Raw genomic sequence first — 13,941 nt, forward strand, 5'->3', positions numbered from 1 at the left:
CTCCCATTCCACACAAGCATTGAAGGCTGCCGCCCTCGTCAGTCGTCACCATGCCTCAGGATATGCCCCCGGTCGGGGGCTACTCGCCCGTGCAGTACAAGGTACGCCCATCCATCCATCCATCCATCCACGCGCTACCGAGTCCATCCCATCCCATCCCATCCGAACAACCCCAACCTCAATCAACCACCCCTCAAGCGTGCGCCGTTCATTCAAGTCCAATCCATTCAAACTAACAATCATGTCCCGAATCACAGCGCAACATCCCTGCCCGCGGCTTCCGCCCCGTCCACTACCTCATCGGCATGCACCTCGTCATGGCCTTTGGCTACTACAAGCTGTTCTACGCCGTTCGTGAGCAACAGTACGTTCTCCCTGGCATAGCCTACCTCGTCTAGTCTAGCATGCATAAACTCCATTGCGCCCGGAAATACACACACCCCCACCCAGCCAGCCACGTCCACATCCATGTCCACCCACCTACATACATCCATATACATATGCATATACATCCCACTAACACACCCACCCGCCCACAGCGAACTCGCCCGCGAGAAACTCTGGGGCCGTCTGCATATCCTCCCCCTCCTGCAAGCCGAGGAAGACCGCGACCAAGCGCGCCGCTACTACGCCGACAAGGCCCGCGAGAAGGAGCTTTTTGGCACGGACAACAAGGTCTATCACTCTGACCGGTAAGAGGACCCATATACCCCCATATCCCCTCCTCTACATTCCTCAATCAATATGAGATGAGGGGGGACCAGGAGGAGTCGATTTCTAATATGTTTCTTGGGTATAGTTTCGTCCGCCCTACTTTCATGTACACCCCCTCCAAGGTTACGCAATAGGCGAAATGAATGATTCGATCGGGATCGGGACCGGGATCGGGAAGAAAAGATAAGATGCGTGACCGGTGTGCGTTGGTCTGTCCTGTCCTGTCTCGTCCTGTCCTCGGCTCCAGCTCCGGCTCAGGTCCCGTCGTTATTTCTCGATAGATCGGGGCGGAGGGAGGAGACCGGTGGATGGGAACCGGGAGGACTTGATTTTTCCTGTGAAAGAAAGAAAGAAAGATAGAAAGGAGAGATCGGGGTCTTGGGAGTATTTTCATTTTAAGTGCGGGATGGATGGGCGTGTGGGTAGGCTGTTGCTGCGGTGCTGCATGGATCGGGAGGTGCCATACCAGCCCACGGAGCAGTCTACCTAGCTGAAGGGAGGGAAAGAGCTATTTGTATGTTTACTGTAAAGCGGGTACCTGTGAATTCCCTGTTTAACCTCTTCCACGTCTGCTACTAAATGCTGCTGTCCCCGGCTCTCAAAATAGCGAGGTGACTTTCCGGGCGATAAGGCAACTTGTGAGATCAGAACAGGGGCTACCTCGCAATCACAGGCGGTGATAGTCAATGGTCTAAAAGACCTTCAAGAAAGTAAACAAGAGAAGAGAGGAGAGCGAATCAAGTGTGACGAGCCAAAGCTGTTTCAACATAATAATAAAAGCTGAAGGGTGCAGTTTAACAAGGTTATCAAGTCTGAGGGGCGGGGGCAAGGCAGAAGAAAGTTGGGGTCATCCCTCCACGTCGTCTACTTACTTTTGTCTCCCTTCCACATCTACTTCGCAAATTAATACATAGTATAGTTGGTAACCCTGAACCCCCCTCCAACCTCATGAACGTCATCATAGTGAGGTACAGAGTGTGTGTCTATGGACAAGATGGCCTACAGAATTAGCGACGATGTAAATGCTACAGAAGTATAGCTCTTCTATTATCTTAGAGGATACAATCCTAGCATAATATACATACATACATGACTACTCCTTGAAAAGGCCAGACGAAGTACGAAGATGTATACGAAGAAACGGGGGGGAAAATACAATAATAATAATAATAAAAATAATGAATATTCGTCAAGGAGATAGAAACGACAAGTAATAACCAGGCACCTAAATAGACAACAAATGCAAAGAACAGAAAAAAAAAAGATAATGTGCCTCCACGCGGGATTGAACCACGGACCTCTTGATATCCTAAGGTGATACAACTTTGGAAATGTTAGATAAAGACTGGTTAAGGGAAGTTGGGAAAATGACGTACGTCAAGCGCTCTACCACTGAGCTATAAAGGCAAGTGATGACGATATTCACCCAGTTATGTGTTAAGCGTTTGTTGTTGCCTGGCTGGTGGCTTCCAAAAGCCACCATCCCAACCACCGCCCTCTCTCTCTCTATCTGTGTATTGTTGTTCTAGTTTTTTTTTTCTGCATCTCTCTGATGCCTGTTACTCGTAGACCTCTAGATAATTTCAACCAAGGTGTTTTACTATCGTTTTCATCATACAGAGCGGTTTCACATCCTGAAACCATTTACGTTAAATTGACCTACATTTCCCCCCTAGCAGGTCAGGAGTGACTTGCCAGACGCTACGGGTGCGTGGAAAGGGCCCCGGTTTTGGCGCCAAAGGCTGCCACTTTCTGCGTCGACTCCACCGGTCCCTACATTCTACTCCGTACTTGTAGATATACCGACTGTAGGAGATCCGCTAGTTGTGCAATGCGTGTTTTACATTTTATCTTCTTGCAAGACTCATGCTTCTATCAAGTGCCTCGTACTATACCGCGTGGCATCCAATCCTCCTGCTGCTGTCTATGTTCTTTCCTTTATATGTGAGAATGCCAATCCCGCAATCGGTGGTGACGATCTAGACGCAAAGGCACTATGTCCAGCCACCGTACTATACAAAAGTAGACCCACGGTGCAACCCACCAAGGAAGCCCCCTAACCAAACAGATCTGCGACGCCCGCGAGGTCCGGTCCGTCGTTGATGTCGACCTTGTGGGTTTGCTGCCCGTCCATCTCGTTGGTGCTCATGTACCGCTCCTGCAGCGCGCTCCGGGCCTTTCGGCGCTCCTCCCGAGAGCCCATTATCTTACCCTGCTCGGCGATACTAACTCCTCTTAATCCCTCCAGAAGATCCAAAATCAGCGCTCGCTGCTGGCGCGCCGCCGTGGACCGGACCAGCGCGGCCTCGGCGTTGGCAACCCGTTGCTCGTCCATCCCGGGAAGACTGAGCATTACGACCCGCGGAGTCGGGCTGGTGGATCCGTAGAGAATCCAAATCGATGCAATGAGCTGAGCGAGATCTTTCTGCATGTCAACGAAATAAGGCTCGTGCACCGAGGTGATGCACGCCTTGAGGACTTCGGACGAGATGAACTCGCGGATAGTTACCGTGGTTGGTGTGTTGTTGGGGGGGCAAAGTCTTGCAAGATGGACCGGATGACGCGAGTGATGATGCTGCAGCATCGGGTGTCGCGCATACGAAGTGCGTGCGTGCAGAAGAGCATCACCGGCTCGAAGATTTCCGGCGACGAAAGAACAAAGTGTCGGATCGAGTCTGAGAGAGCCGGGGCGGCCTGGGGCGCGCTGGGATCCGCCGCCTCATCGTCTGGGTCTAGAGTTGGCCCGTTAGCATACAACTGGTGAAGGACTTATCGGGCAGCTTACCTCCTCTCTGTGGGTCCAGGAGGCTTGCCACAAAGATCACCGCAGAATATGTGAGTTGCCGTAGGATGCTCTCCGACTTCATTTCGTCTGTGAGATCGATCTCCGCCGCAAGTGCTTCCTTTTGCCGTTCAATGATGTCCCACTCCGAGGTCACCTTCTTGTCAATGTTGGTGAAGAGCGTGGCGAGCATCGGGGGCAAAAAGTGACTCCGGAACCGGACCGGGCAGTCATCAATCAAGCACCTCGAGATGTTGAGAAGCACGGAGAACTGGTGAGAGGAGAGATGGGGAGAATCCGTAAACAAGGCCTGGGCGAGGGGCCCGGGAAGCTCTGTAAAGCTGTAGAAATGCTCGCGTAGCCTGCTCATGCTGAACAGCATCGAGTAGCAGGATTCCCGGACCGCTCGGATCTTGCCCCTCACAGAGGATGCAAATCCCTCAAGAGAGGCTCGTGAGGCGGTGATTTTGGCATAAAATTCATCACGGCTTCCGGTGGATATCCCAGCTTGCCAGAATCTATCGGTTAGGATGCGCTCGACAACACCTCGCATGTCATCGGGCATGCCGCCCCAGTTCTCCGGATTGTGGAACGCATGTGCATGGCTGCGACGTGTTTTAGTGAGATAGTCTTGGGCGAGGTGGAGAAAGCCTTACCTGACCAGTTGCAGCAGGGTTGGTAAGACTATTGGGATAATGTCTTGCCACACACTGCAGGCGAGCTCATATGCCGGTTCGGCCTTTTTGAGCTTATCCGAGGAAACTGCCAGCATTGTTTTGGTGCCTCGCAAAGGTAGTTGCTAGATCGAAAGTCAGAATATGGGCTTGATATTGGGAGTCATGCGAATATACCTGGAACTTTCGGGTCATTTCCTCCTGGATGAGCTTGCCCTCGTTGTCCAGAGGCACCGACGCCCAATCCGCCAGCTTTGGCGCGTTTCGCGCCCGCATATACGGCCCAACGCTCTGTAATCCGAGCATAGTACAGAACCCCTCGAAGGATGAGCTCATGTTACGGAGCTCGTCCTCCTGCCATGCTTGTTTGATGGGCTCCACGAAGGACACCAATCGCGACTGACGCTGGTACGGCTCAACATTGTTCGCGCGTTGCCTTTGGGGCGTCAGCGATTGATTAATTTGGGGCCGGACAGGGTAGAGTATTACATGATAATGAGCAGGATAGAAGTGAGCTCCATCTGCAGCTTGTCGTCGACCCGGTTGGCCATCGAGATCTCTTTGATCTTGGGTTCGAGCAGGTCATAAAAAGTCTGCACACATGAGTTAGCACCGTCCGGGGGGCATGTGAGGCCTTGCTTACGGCAAAGTAATCAGCGTAGCGCATGGCAAGCCGCCGGAGTTCATGGCTGGCCAGGCCGTGCAGTTCCTTGACGGATTCGGAGTATACAGGGTAGTCCGGCTGGTCGGGCAGGCGTGTCATAAGGATGTACTCGAGAGCCTTGAGCGCGAAGCTCGGGGTCTTATCGAGCGCTTTAGCGGATATATCAACGACAAGCTTGATGACGCGTTGCTTGAGAACGGGGTCCTGTAACAAATTGTAAGCAAGGTGTACCGGAATGCAATGAGCCGCGCAATCGAACCTCAAAGTTCCGCTGCATCAATTTGAAAGCCCACGCCTCCAAAATCTGCTCCAGGTCACTCCGCTTCTGTTCCTGCTTGGATGTTAGCTGGGTTCGGAGGGTGGGATCTCGATCTTTCGCACATCTTGCTGTGGCATCTTTCCATGCGCAGAGACCCATTTGTTGTATCCCTTCAAAGTTGCCTCGACGACCGCAAACTGCGTGTCAGCACGCATCAATGGTATCGAGCTCTTCGAGAATGATTTGACTAGTTCACCACGTCAATTTCAAATTCAACTAACTGCCGGGCCGTACTCACCGCTGAAAGGTTCGACCCCATTGTAGAGGCCATCCAAATTGGCATCGATTCCCGACAGAATATGGGGGATCGCTTCCTGTGGCCGCTTCTGGACGATGGTTTCGATGATAGATGAGCAGTAGCGCCTGTAGTTACCAACAAACGCATGCCGCTCCGGAACCGTGTCAATGTCCTCATTTAGGAAAGCAACGGTAGGATTGTCTGAATCGGCCGGGAGAGACTCCCAACGAATCAACCGCTCAGTACAGATTCCCAACAGCGAGGGAACGAGACCAGTAACCAGGTCCGTATTCCCGATTCTTTCGGACGCGATCAGCTTGGACCACACATGGAGCACAGGGATCGAGATGGTGAGACTCTGGTTCTGGATAACGCTGATGGTGAGGTGGAAGAAGAACGGAAGATTGAGACCGTTTGCGCTCTCTAGCGCGAAAGCCTTTTCTTCCAAGAAACCCGCAACATATGACAACATCTTTCGAACTGTTAGTGGATGGGATTCCCAAGGCTGATGGCATTGACTTCATACCTCGGATAACTTTTTACAAATCGTATACTTGGTGTCGTCGACATCGTCGGGCCCAACGACCGACCACTCGTACAGTTTTTGCAGTACGCCCAAGGACTCCGTCTCGTACATCAGATGTACCAGTGGTTGGAAGCTCTCGGTATCGATATTAGACCTGCTATATAAGGCATGGAGGGCTTCCACCGCGGCCTAACAAGTTTGTCAACGCTGATAACTTCTGCGATAAGTGCAAGGGGGGTCCTTACCAGCAACACTTGCTCGTCATCACAGGTGAACGCTCGAGCGATACTGGGCACACAGTTTGCGGAGAGGATGGCCTTCGGGATTGACCAGGCGAGGACGGACTTGAGGGTCGCAAGAGCCTTGAGAGCGGAGTCTCGGGCCTGCTTCGAGCCCTGGATGTTCCCAATGCAGTCCTGAAGAAAAGCGCAGATGCGAGACAGCCAGCCTTCGGGTCCGCAGCGCAGCTCAACATGGTCCTTCTTGGGGTGGACCTCCTCAAAGACCGGCAGAGGCGTACAAATCTCCACCAAGGCCCGGTTGAGGTCGGTACCGCGCAGGGAAGAGACCGTGTCCTCGCGGTAGAAGATGTCCTCCGACAGCGTTTCCAGGATGGACAGGACCAGCTCCTTGTGGACCAGGCTAGCGCCCCAGAACTGCACAAGCGTAGCGTCCATCTCGTTCCAGTCCAGGCCCCAGCTGCGTTTGGCGACTTCGGCCCATAATTGGGGGATCTTGTTGCGGATATAGGCCGGGTCTTCCGGGCGTATCGACTCCGCCAGCTGCAGGACCAGGTCCTTGAGCGCGGCGATCTGGTCGGAGGCCTCAAAGGAGGTGTGGCGCAAGACGTGGTCCAGCAGGCCGAGGCCAAAGTAGCGCACCAGCGGGTTGCTCTGGTCGGGAGACGCGAGCAAAAAGCCATTACGCGCCGCGGATTTGCTCTCCTTCTGCGCCTCGACGAACGTCAGAGCCTCTCTGCGCAGTTCATTTGTCGAGGAGGGACTGTGGATGAGCTCAAGGGCACGAATAATATCGGCCATGCGGCCCTCCGATAGATCTGCTTCGGCCGCCATTGAGGGGGGGGCTTTTGGACGGGGACTAGCTAGCTGCGGGGGGGAATTGTTGGCACGAACGGACCGTATAGATAGATTAGCTCAATTGATTTCGCGTGGCAGCACCAATTCCGGGCATGATCTAGGGCCCTTGCAACGCCGGAGACTCTTTCAGGAACTTGGGCCGGAAACCGGGACCAGGGGACAACTGCGTTGGGCAAATAAAGAACGGGTGCGGAGATCAGCCACGGGCAATTTCCAGAAGGGTGGGCGACGCGGGCAACACTCGGCAAGCGCCGTCGGGGGGGGGGGGGAGGGGGCAGTTGCGGCGCCGCGCTGCTGGGGGATGGGGGGAGTTTCTGCCTAAGAAAGGGTTTATGGGGTGTTTGGGATTAAGGTATGCGCGCGGGTGGTTGTCAACGGGAGAGGAGAGGGAGGGGGAGGGGGAGGGGGAGGGGGAGGGGGGAGGATTGCTTCCTTTGCTGGGGGCCGGAAGCTATGTGATATGATATGTGAGAGGCGGGAGAGGCAGAAAAGGGAGGGAGAGGAAGAAGGAGAGGGACAATAATGCTTGCTTGGTCTTGGGATCAGAAAGAAAGAAAGAAAGAGAGAAAGATAAATAGCTCAGTCTCCGTCTCCTGCAATTTTCCACGGCCTCCCGCTCCAATCACCACAACCAACAGCTCATTCATTCCCTCACCGCTTCCACTATCGATAAGCCACGCCCGCCTTCCTAATCAGTCTATTCATCTCGATTCGGTCGCCCCTTCCTGATTCTGTTAGGTGTCTATATCTAGCTTACGAGTACTACGACGAGTAGTTAGTAGATACTCTCAGTATGATTGGGGTTGATCTTCTCTCCACTACTAACAATAGACTACTACTCTTACAGTCAATCACCAAGTGCAACAACAAAGAAATATATCATGGCTTAGTAATGGCTAGTATTCTGTCTGGTCTGATACAAACACCTCATACTACACCTCATATGCTCGTGGGGTAAGGTGGATTTTTGCATTGCCTAGAACTTGACAGCGGTCCTATTAGAGGTCTCTCTATTCACCAAGGTAGTACTACTATGTAGTGAAAATGTGAATGTTTATTTAGGAACACTACCTAGGTAACGGAGGTAAACAGATGGTTAGATACGGCTCTAGCCTTTTTTTTTTTTCCCACATGGGGTGTCAGATCTCTTCAACTAAATCAAAGACAACAACAGCAGAGCAAGGTGGCGTCCATGGGCCTCTTTCTCTTTGGAATATATGTATTTTCTGGACATGTCCATTCCCTGCCATCGGTGAAAGGGACTGGCCAGTTGGCAGGGGAAAACGGTTGAATGCTCTTCTTCATCGGTTAGGATAGGCAAGTGTCTCTCCTGAGTTCTACTAGGAGTAGATATAGGATGAATCATGCTGGATGGTTATCCATCCTATGTGTTCAAGAGGATAAGCGGGAGGAACCAGTGACGTTGCCTGTACCCGCTCGGGCTTCCTTCCCCACACAGCCTGCCGGCCTTTTCTCAACCGGCTCAACTCTCCGCGCCTCTTCCTGCTGTCCACCCGCCGCTCCAGGCCAGGCCATGAAGCAATTGTCCTAGCATGTCCAGTAAGTCCGCTCTCAAGGCGGTGCGCGCTGCGCTCGACGCCAAGGATTTCGAGCTGGCCGCCGAGAAGGCCAAGGCCATCGTCCTCCAGGACCCTCAGATCTACCATGCGTGGGTGACCCCGACCATCCCGATACCCCCCCCCCAACCACCCCGACCAGTGCGCGCTGTCTAACATCCCGTCCCATTCACAGAAACGTCTTCCTTGGTCTCTCCTTGGACAAGCTCAACAAGAACGTCGATGCTGAAAAGGCCTACCGTGCAGCAATCCGTGTCAAGGACAACGACAAGACCGCCTGGCAGGGTCTCATCAACCTATACGAGAAGCAGGGAGCCCAGAAGCTCGAATCCTATCGCGAGGCAGTCATCGGTCTGGGCCTGTTGTTCGCTGAAGCGTGCGTCGCCCTCTTTCCCCTCTTCTCCCCCAAGCTACCCCTCTCCACCGCTAACGGAGCTCAGAGATGACAAGCACCGCTGCCAAGACCTCGTCGACAAGTTCGTCGGTTTCGCGAAGAAGAACGGTTCCCGCCTGCAATATAAGAAAGCCCTCGAATTACACCTGCCGTCATGTCCGCTCTACAACTTCATGGAAGGGAGAGTGCCCCATCCCGCGCACACCTATCTCCGCCTGATCGAAATGACCGAAGCGGAGGAGAAGGAATTCATCAACCGGGAAATTGGAGAACGCCGGACCCGGCTGGGTGCAAAGATTGATCAGGTCACCCTGGAGGTCAAGAGGGAGGCTTTCAAGCGGAGCGAGCTGGAGCCTCTATACCGTGGTATTGTGGACTGGTCTCATGACGACCAGGTCCGCCGCACCTATGAGGAGAAGTTGCTGCGACGGGCAAACGACACCCTCTCCGTTCTCCCCGCGGATGAAAAGGACGCCAAGCGCGCAGAAGTCTTGCAGGCTGCTCGTGAGATGGTCATCATCAAGCATCCGTTCGAGCTGGCGTGGAAGATGGTCCTCGAGTGGCAGGATATCCAGGAGTTCTCGGAGTGGGATCGCGTGTTTCTGGACGACTTCATCGAATTCTTCCCAGAGGATGGTCTCTCCAAGCTCCTTAAGGGCTTCCTGGCCAGCGACCTATCTCCGTTCCCGAAGGAGACCAAGAAATCCAAGGAGGCTAAGGATAAGGAATTGGCAAAGGATGACGAGGAAGTGGAGAACAGCAACGGCGAGAACAACGAACTCTCTGTTCCCGATAATCTGCTCCTGATGGTGGAAGGTCTGGAAGCATCCTCTGATTCCATCGTCGCACATCGCATCGTGAGCAAGCTTTACCTATCGCTTGAAGAATACGACAGCACCGTGGATGTCTGTCGCAAGGGACTACGAAATATCCAAGACTTGGTTCGCAGAACTGGGATTGATTGCACAAACACCACCGATTGCTTCAACATAATGCTTGCAAACTCGCTCATCTACTACCAGTCTCCACGACACCACCCCGAGGCAAAGCGCATCTTCGAAGAGATTCTGACGAGGAAGCCAACGGCGACAAGCTGCCTGCTGGGTATTGGTTTGATCCTTAAAGTTGACGAAGATTACCCGGAAGCTGTCAACTTCCTTCAGCGCGCACTGGAGCGAGACCCATCGAATATCAAGGTTCGCGGGGAGCTCTCGTGGTGTCGAGCGCTCAATGGCGACCTTGCGTCTGGTCTCGACGGGCTCCAGGATGTGTTGGCGGAACTCCAGGAGGCGCGCACCGAGAACAAGGAATTCAAGGCCGATATCCTGTACCGCGTGGGATACTGCCAGTGGGAGATCGACCCTTCACCGGCCGCGCGCAAGGACCGCAGTGGCGCCTACGCCAGCTTCCTCGCGTCCATCCAGTCCAATCTGAACTTCGCACCCCCGTATACCAGCCTTGGGTTCTACTATGCGGATTACAAGAAAGACAAGACGCGGGCGCGCCGGTGTTTCCACAAGGCGTTCGAACTCTCCGCCTCGGAAATCGAGGCCGCTGAAAGACTTGCTAAAGCATTTGCCGACCAAAGGGAATGGGATCTCGTCGAGGCCGTGTCCCAGCGTGTTGTCGATTCAGGAAAGGCTAAGCCCGCCCCCGGCTCGAAGCGCAAGGGCTATAGCTGGCCCTACGCAGCTTTGGGCACAGTGCAAATTAATAAGCAGCAGTACCCGAAGAGTATTGTCTCCTTCCAGGCGGCGCTGAGAATCTCCCCGAATGACTATCATTCGTGGGTTGGTTTGGGTGAGAGCTATCACCATTCCGGTCGATTCATCGCCGCTACCAAGGCATTCGAGCACGCGCAGCAGTTGGAAAACACGCTCTCCAGCTCCGATAAAGAGCAGATCTGGTTCGCCAGATACATGCTGGCCAACGTCAAGCGGGAGCTTGGCGAGTTCGACGATGCTATTGCAAGATACGAAGATGTCTTGCAGGTCCGACCAAACGAATTTGGAGTGGCCATTGCGCTACTACAGACGCTTACGGAGAGTGCTTGGAAGAGTTTGGAATTGGGACTTATTAACGACTGCATTGAGCTGGGACACAAAGCTATCTTGGTGGCGAACTCACTCGCTCTTGAAAGAGTAGATGTTTTTAACCTGTGGAAGGGCATTGGAGACGCCTGCGCCCTCTTTTCTTACGTTAAATCGAAGGCAGGCCGGCTGCCGATCAATGAGCTGCAAGCCCTGCTCGCGACCCAACTTGAACCTACGGCCTTGGATATCATGACAGAGGTTGACAACATTGGCCAGGACTACTTGTCATCGCTGACAGCCGATGAGAGCTCTACCCCGTCAAACCAATGTCTCTATGCCGCGATTTTGGCGTACAAGCGTGCCATACAGGTTTCACTGCGGGACAGCCATGCCCAAGCTGTAGCTTGGTACAACCTTGGTTGGGCAGAATATAGAGCTTACCGGTGTGTGGACGCAACCTCGACCGTGGAGAGTAAAAAGCAGTCGCGCAGATTCCTCAAGGCGGCCATGCGCTGTTTCAAGCGGGCCATTGAACTCGAAGCCGGAAACTCCGAGTTCTGGAACGCACTTGGAGTTGTGACTACGAGTATGAGCCCGAAGGTCGCACAGCATGCATTCGTGCGGAGTCTTCACCTCAATGACCGAAGCGCGCAGGTTTGGACGAATCTGGGAACGCTCTATCTCATTCATAATGACATCCAGCTTGCCAACGAGGCCTTCACCCGGGCGCAGTCAACCGACCCCGACTACTCGCAGGCTTGGGTTGGCCAAGGCCTTCTGGCCCTTTTGTTCGGAGATCCCCAGGAAGCCAGGGGCCTTTTCGAGCATGCTTTTGATATCTCCAAATCCTCGTCAAGCTTGTCCAAGAAGCAGTATAGCATGAGCTTGTTCGACCACCTCCTGTCCGATTCGTCACTGTCGAACGAGATATCGCAGCTCATCCAGCCCTTCTTTGCACTGCACCAGCTGTCCAGCCAAGACCCATTCGACCTGCCATTTGTCCATCTTTCTTCGCTTCTGGCCGAAAGAATTGGCGAGTATGCCGACGCCGAATCCAGTTTGCGGACAGTCTGCTCGGGCATGGAGGCGGAATACGAAGTGACCGAATCCACGTCCTCGCTTTCCCGGTTTGCACAGGCGAATGCGGACATCGCGCGTGTTCTGCTGGCACGCCATGAGTTTGAAGAAGCGGCGGAGAAGGCAGAAACGGCGCTCATGCTGTCCGGGGAAGAGGATGCGGAGAAGTTCGACCCCGAGACGAACCGGAAACTGCGCCTGTCCGCCCATCTGACAGCCGGCCTGGCGCACTACTACTTGAAGTCGATGGACAGCGCCATTGACATGTTCCGTGATGCGCTTCAGGAAGCCGACAACGCACCGGAAGTGGTGTGCCTTCTTGCACAGGTGCTGTGGGCCAAGGGCGGAGAGGAGGAGCGCGCTGTGGCTCGCCAGCAACTCTTCGATTGTGTCGAGGAACATCCGGATCATATCGGTGCCGTCACGCTCCTGGGGGCTGTTGCCCTCCTGGATGATGACAAGGACGCCATTGAGGCGGTGGAGTCTGATCTTCGGAACATGATCACGAGAGATGACATCGAGATCCACGAGCGGGGCAAGCTGATCAAGCTCTCGACCGCCGTGTCGACCTTGGGATACTCGGACAACTCTGGGGCCCCCGAGGAAATCCGACGAGTCGGAGAGGCCACGGCAGCGGTGATGAGGGCGCCGTACGAAGCCCAGGGCTGGGTGGAATTGTCGGCCGCCACACAGGAGCTGTACCCTGCCGAGATGGCCACCAAGAGGGCGCTGAAGAGCATTCCTCCCCGCAGCCGCTTGGACGCCGCCGATCTCTCCGCGGCATACTCGCAGACCGGAAAGGCCAGCGACGCCCTGCGGTCGATCATGGTTGCGCCGTGGAAGCAGAGCGGGTGGGAGGGGTTGAGCCACGCGGTCTCGACGACCAGCTAGGCCGTGTGCTGCGCATGCATACATACATACATAGCTGTCTGTTTCATATAGCCAAACTAGACAGAACATATTAGAAAGCAACGAATCACGAAGACGTTGAACATACCATACCATACCATCACCATCCTCATCTCCCTACTGCCCATTCTGCCCATTCGGCCCCGCCGTAATCCTAGCCAACAACTTGGCCTTCCTCGCCTCCCTCCACGCCTGATCCAACGCCTCAATCTTCCCCCCAAGCAGCGTCACACACTCCGGCGTGAGCAGCACCATCCCCCTCGCGACCGTCACATTCCGCAACACCATCTTCGCCCCAATAGCCATCCTGTTCAACGCCACCCCACTCACCCTCCTCACCTCCACCCCCACGGCCCTCGTCCCCGCCGCATCCTGCAAAATCAACCGATGCGGCCCAGGACTCGTACCTCCAGCCGCAGTATCGGGCCCCCTCGCCACACCCCCATCCTCACCCTCCTCGCCCACGTTCACCGTCCGCACGATCTCCCGTCCTCGGATCGCCTCCCCGCGCGCCACCCGCTCGATCGCCTCCACCTGGCTCCAGAGACTCGTCCCGATGTCTTCGATGTCGAGGACCTGGACGGCTACCGGGCCCGGGAGGCGGCGTTCTTGCACCGTCGGGTCGAAGATGTCGGCTGGGAGGAGGGATGAGGGGGTCGATGTTGTGAGGGAGTCGCGGAAGTCGGAGGCCAGGATCCGGAAGAGCGCCGTTTGGGTTAGTGCTGAGAGGGGGGTGTTGCGTTGGAGCGTCGTGGAGGAGGTGATGAAGCTGTGGAGCCAGGTTGGGGAGACGTGGAGCGATTTGTTGGTTTGGAGATGTGTGGAGATTTGCGATTGGGGGGTTGTCATTGTGGATGGCTGTAGACTTGATGGTGGTGGTTGAAGCTTGAAGCTTGAAAAACAACGGGCGGATGCGGAGCAAATCCGGGGAACGGAC

At 54.7% G+C, this 13,941-nt stretch overlaps 4 protein-coding genes and 1 non-coding gene across 5 annotated transcripts; 2 read left to right on the forward strand and 3 right to left on the reverse strand.

The window, feature by feature from the left end:
• Nucleotides 1-50: 50 nt before the first annotated feature.
• On the forward strand, nt 51-848 carry BO70DRAFT_349009 (putative NADH-ubiquinone oxidoreductase subunit GRIM-19; the record flags this gene model as incomplete). Its single annotated transcript, XM_025541637.1, has 4 exons — nt 51-101; nt 258-364; nt 540-692; nt 800-848. 4 exons carry the CDS (start codon nt 51-53, stop codon nt 846-848), a joined length of 360 nt encoding a protein of 119 aa, XP_025404417.1.
• A 1,136-nt stretch (nt 849-1,984) lies between these two features.
• BO70DRAFT_t21 lies at nt 1,985-2,121 on the reverse strand. Its single transcript has one exon. It is a non-coding gene; the product is annotated as a tRNA-Val (tRNA).
• A 649-nt stretch (nt 2,122-2,770) lies between these two features.
• BO70DRAFT_425351 (karyopherin MSN5) lies at nt 2,771-6,990 on the reverse strand (the record flags this gene model as incomplete). The annotated part of the gene is made up of 12 exons (XM_025547674.1): nt 2,771-3,289; nt 3,343-3,446; nt 3,500-4,101; nt 4,153-4,295; nt 4,348-4,606; nt 4,660-4,763; nt 4,814-5,038; nt 5,094-5,165; nt 5,216-5,340; nt 5,392-5,863; nt 5,918-6,106; nt 6,163-6,990. The coding sequence occupies 12 exons, from the start codon at nt 6,988-6,990 to the stop codon at nt 2,771-2,773; spliced, it is 3,642 nt and encodes a 1,213-aa protein (XP_025404418.1).
• Nucleotides 6,991-8,539: 1,549 nt separating this feature from the next.
• Nucleotides 8,540-13,304, forward strand: BO70DRAFT_376312 (SKI complex subunit tetratricopeptide repeat protein SKI3). Its single transcript, XM_025545122.1, has 3 exons — nt 8,540-8,683; nt 8,767-8,967; nt 9,032-13,304. The coding sequence occupies exons 1-3, from the start codon at nt 8,568-8,570 to the stop codon at nt 12,984-12,986; spliced, it is 4,272 nt and encodes a 1,423-aa protein (XP_025404419.1). The 5' UTR covers nt 8,540-8,567; the 3' UTR covers nt 12,987-13,304.
• On the reverse strand, nt 13,122-13,853 carry BO70DRAFT_392070 (OB fold domain-containing protein; the record flags this gene model as incomplete). The annotated part of the gene is made up of 1 exon (XM_025546259.1): nt 13,122-13,853. The coding sequence occupies one exon, from the start codon at nt 13,851-13,853 to the stop codon at nt 13,122-13,124; it is 732 nt and encodes a 243-aa protein (XP_025404420.1).
• Nucleotides 13,854-13,941: the final 88 nt, after the last annotated feature.

This window comes from Aspergillus heteromorphus (assembly GCF_003184545.1).
Source record: "Aspergillus heteromorphus CBS 117.55 chromosome Unknown BO70scaffold_1, whole genome shotgun sequence".
Lineage (NCBI taxonomy): Eukaryota > Fungi > Ascomycota > Eurotiomycetes > Eurotiales > Aspergillaceae > Aspergillus > Aspergillus heteromorphus.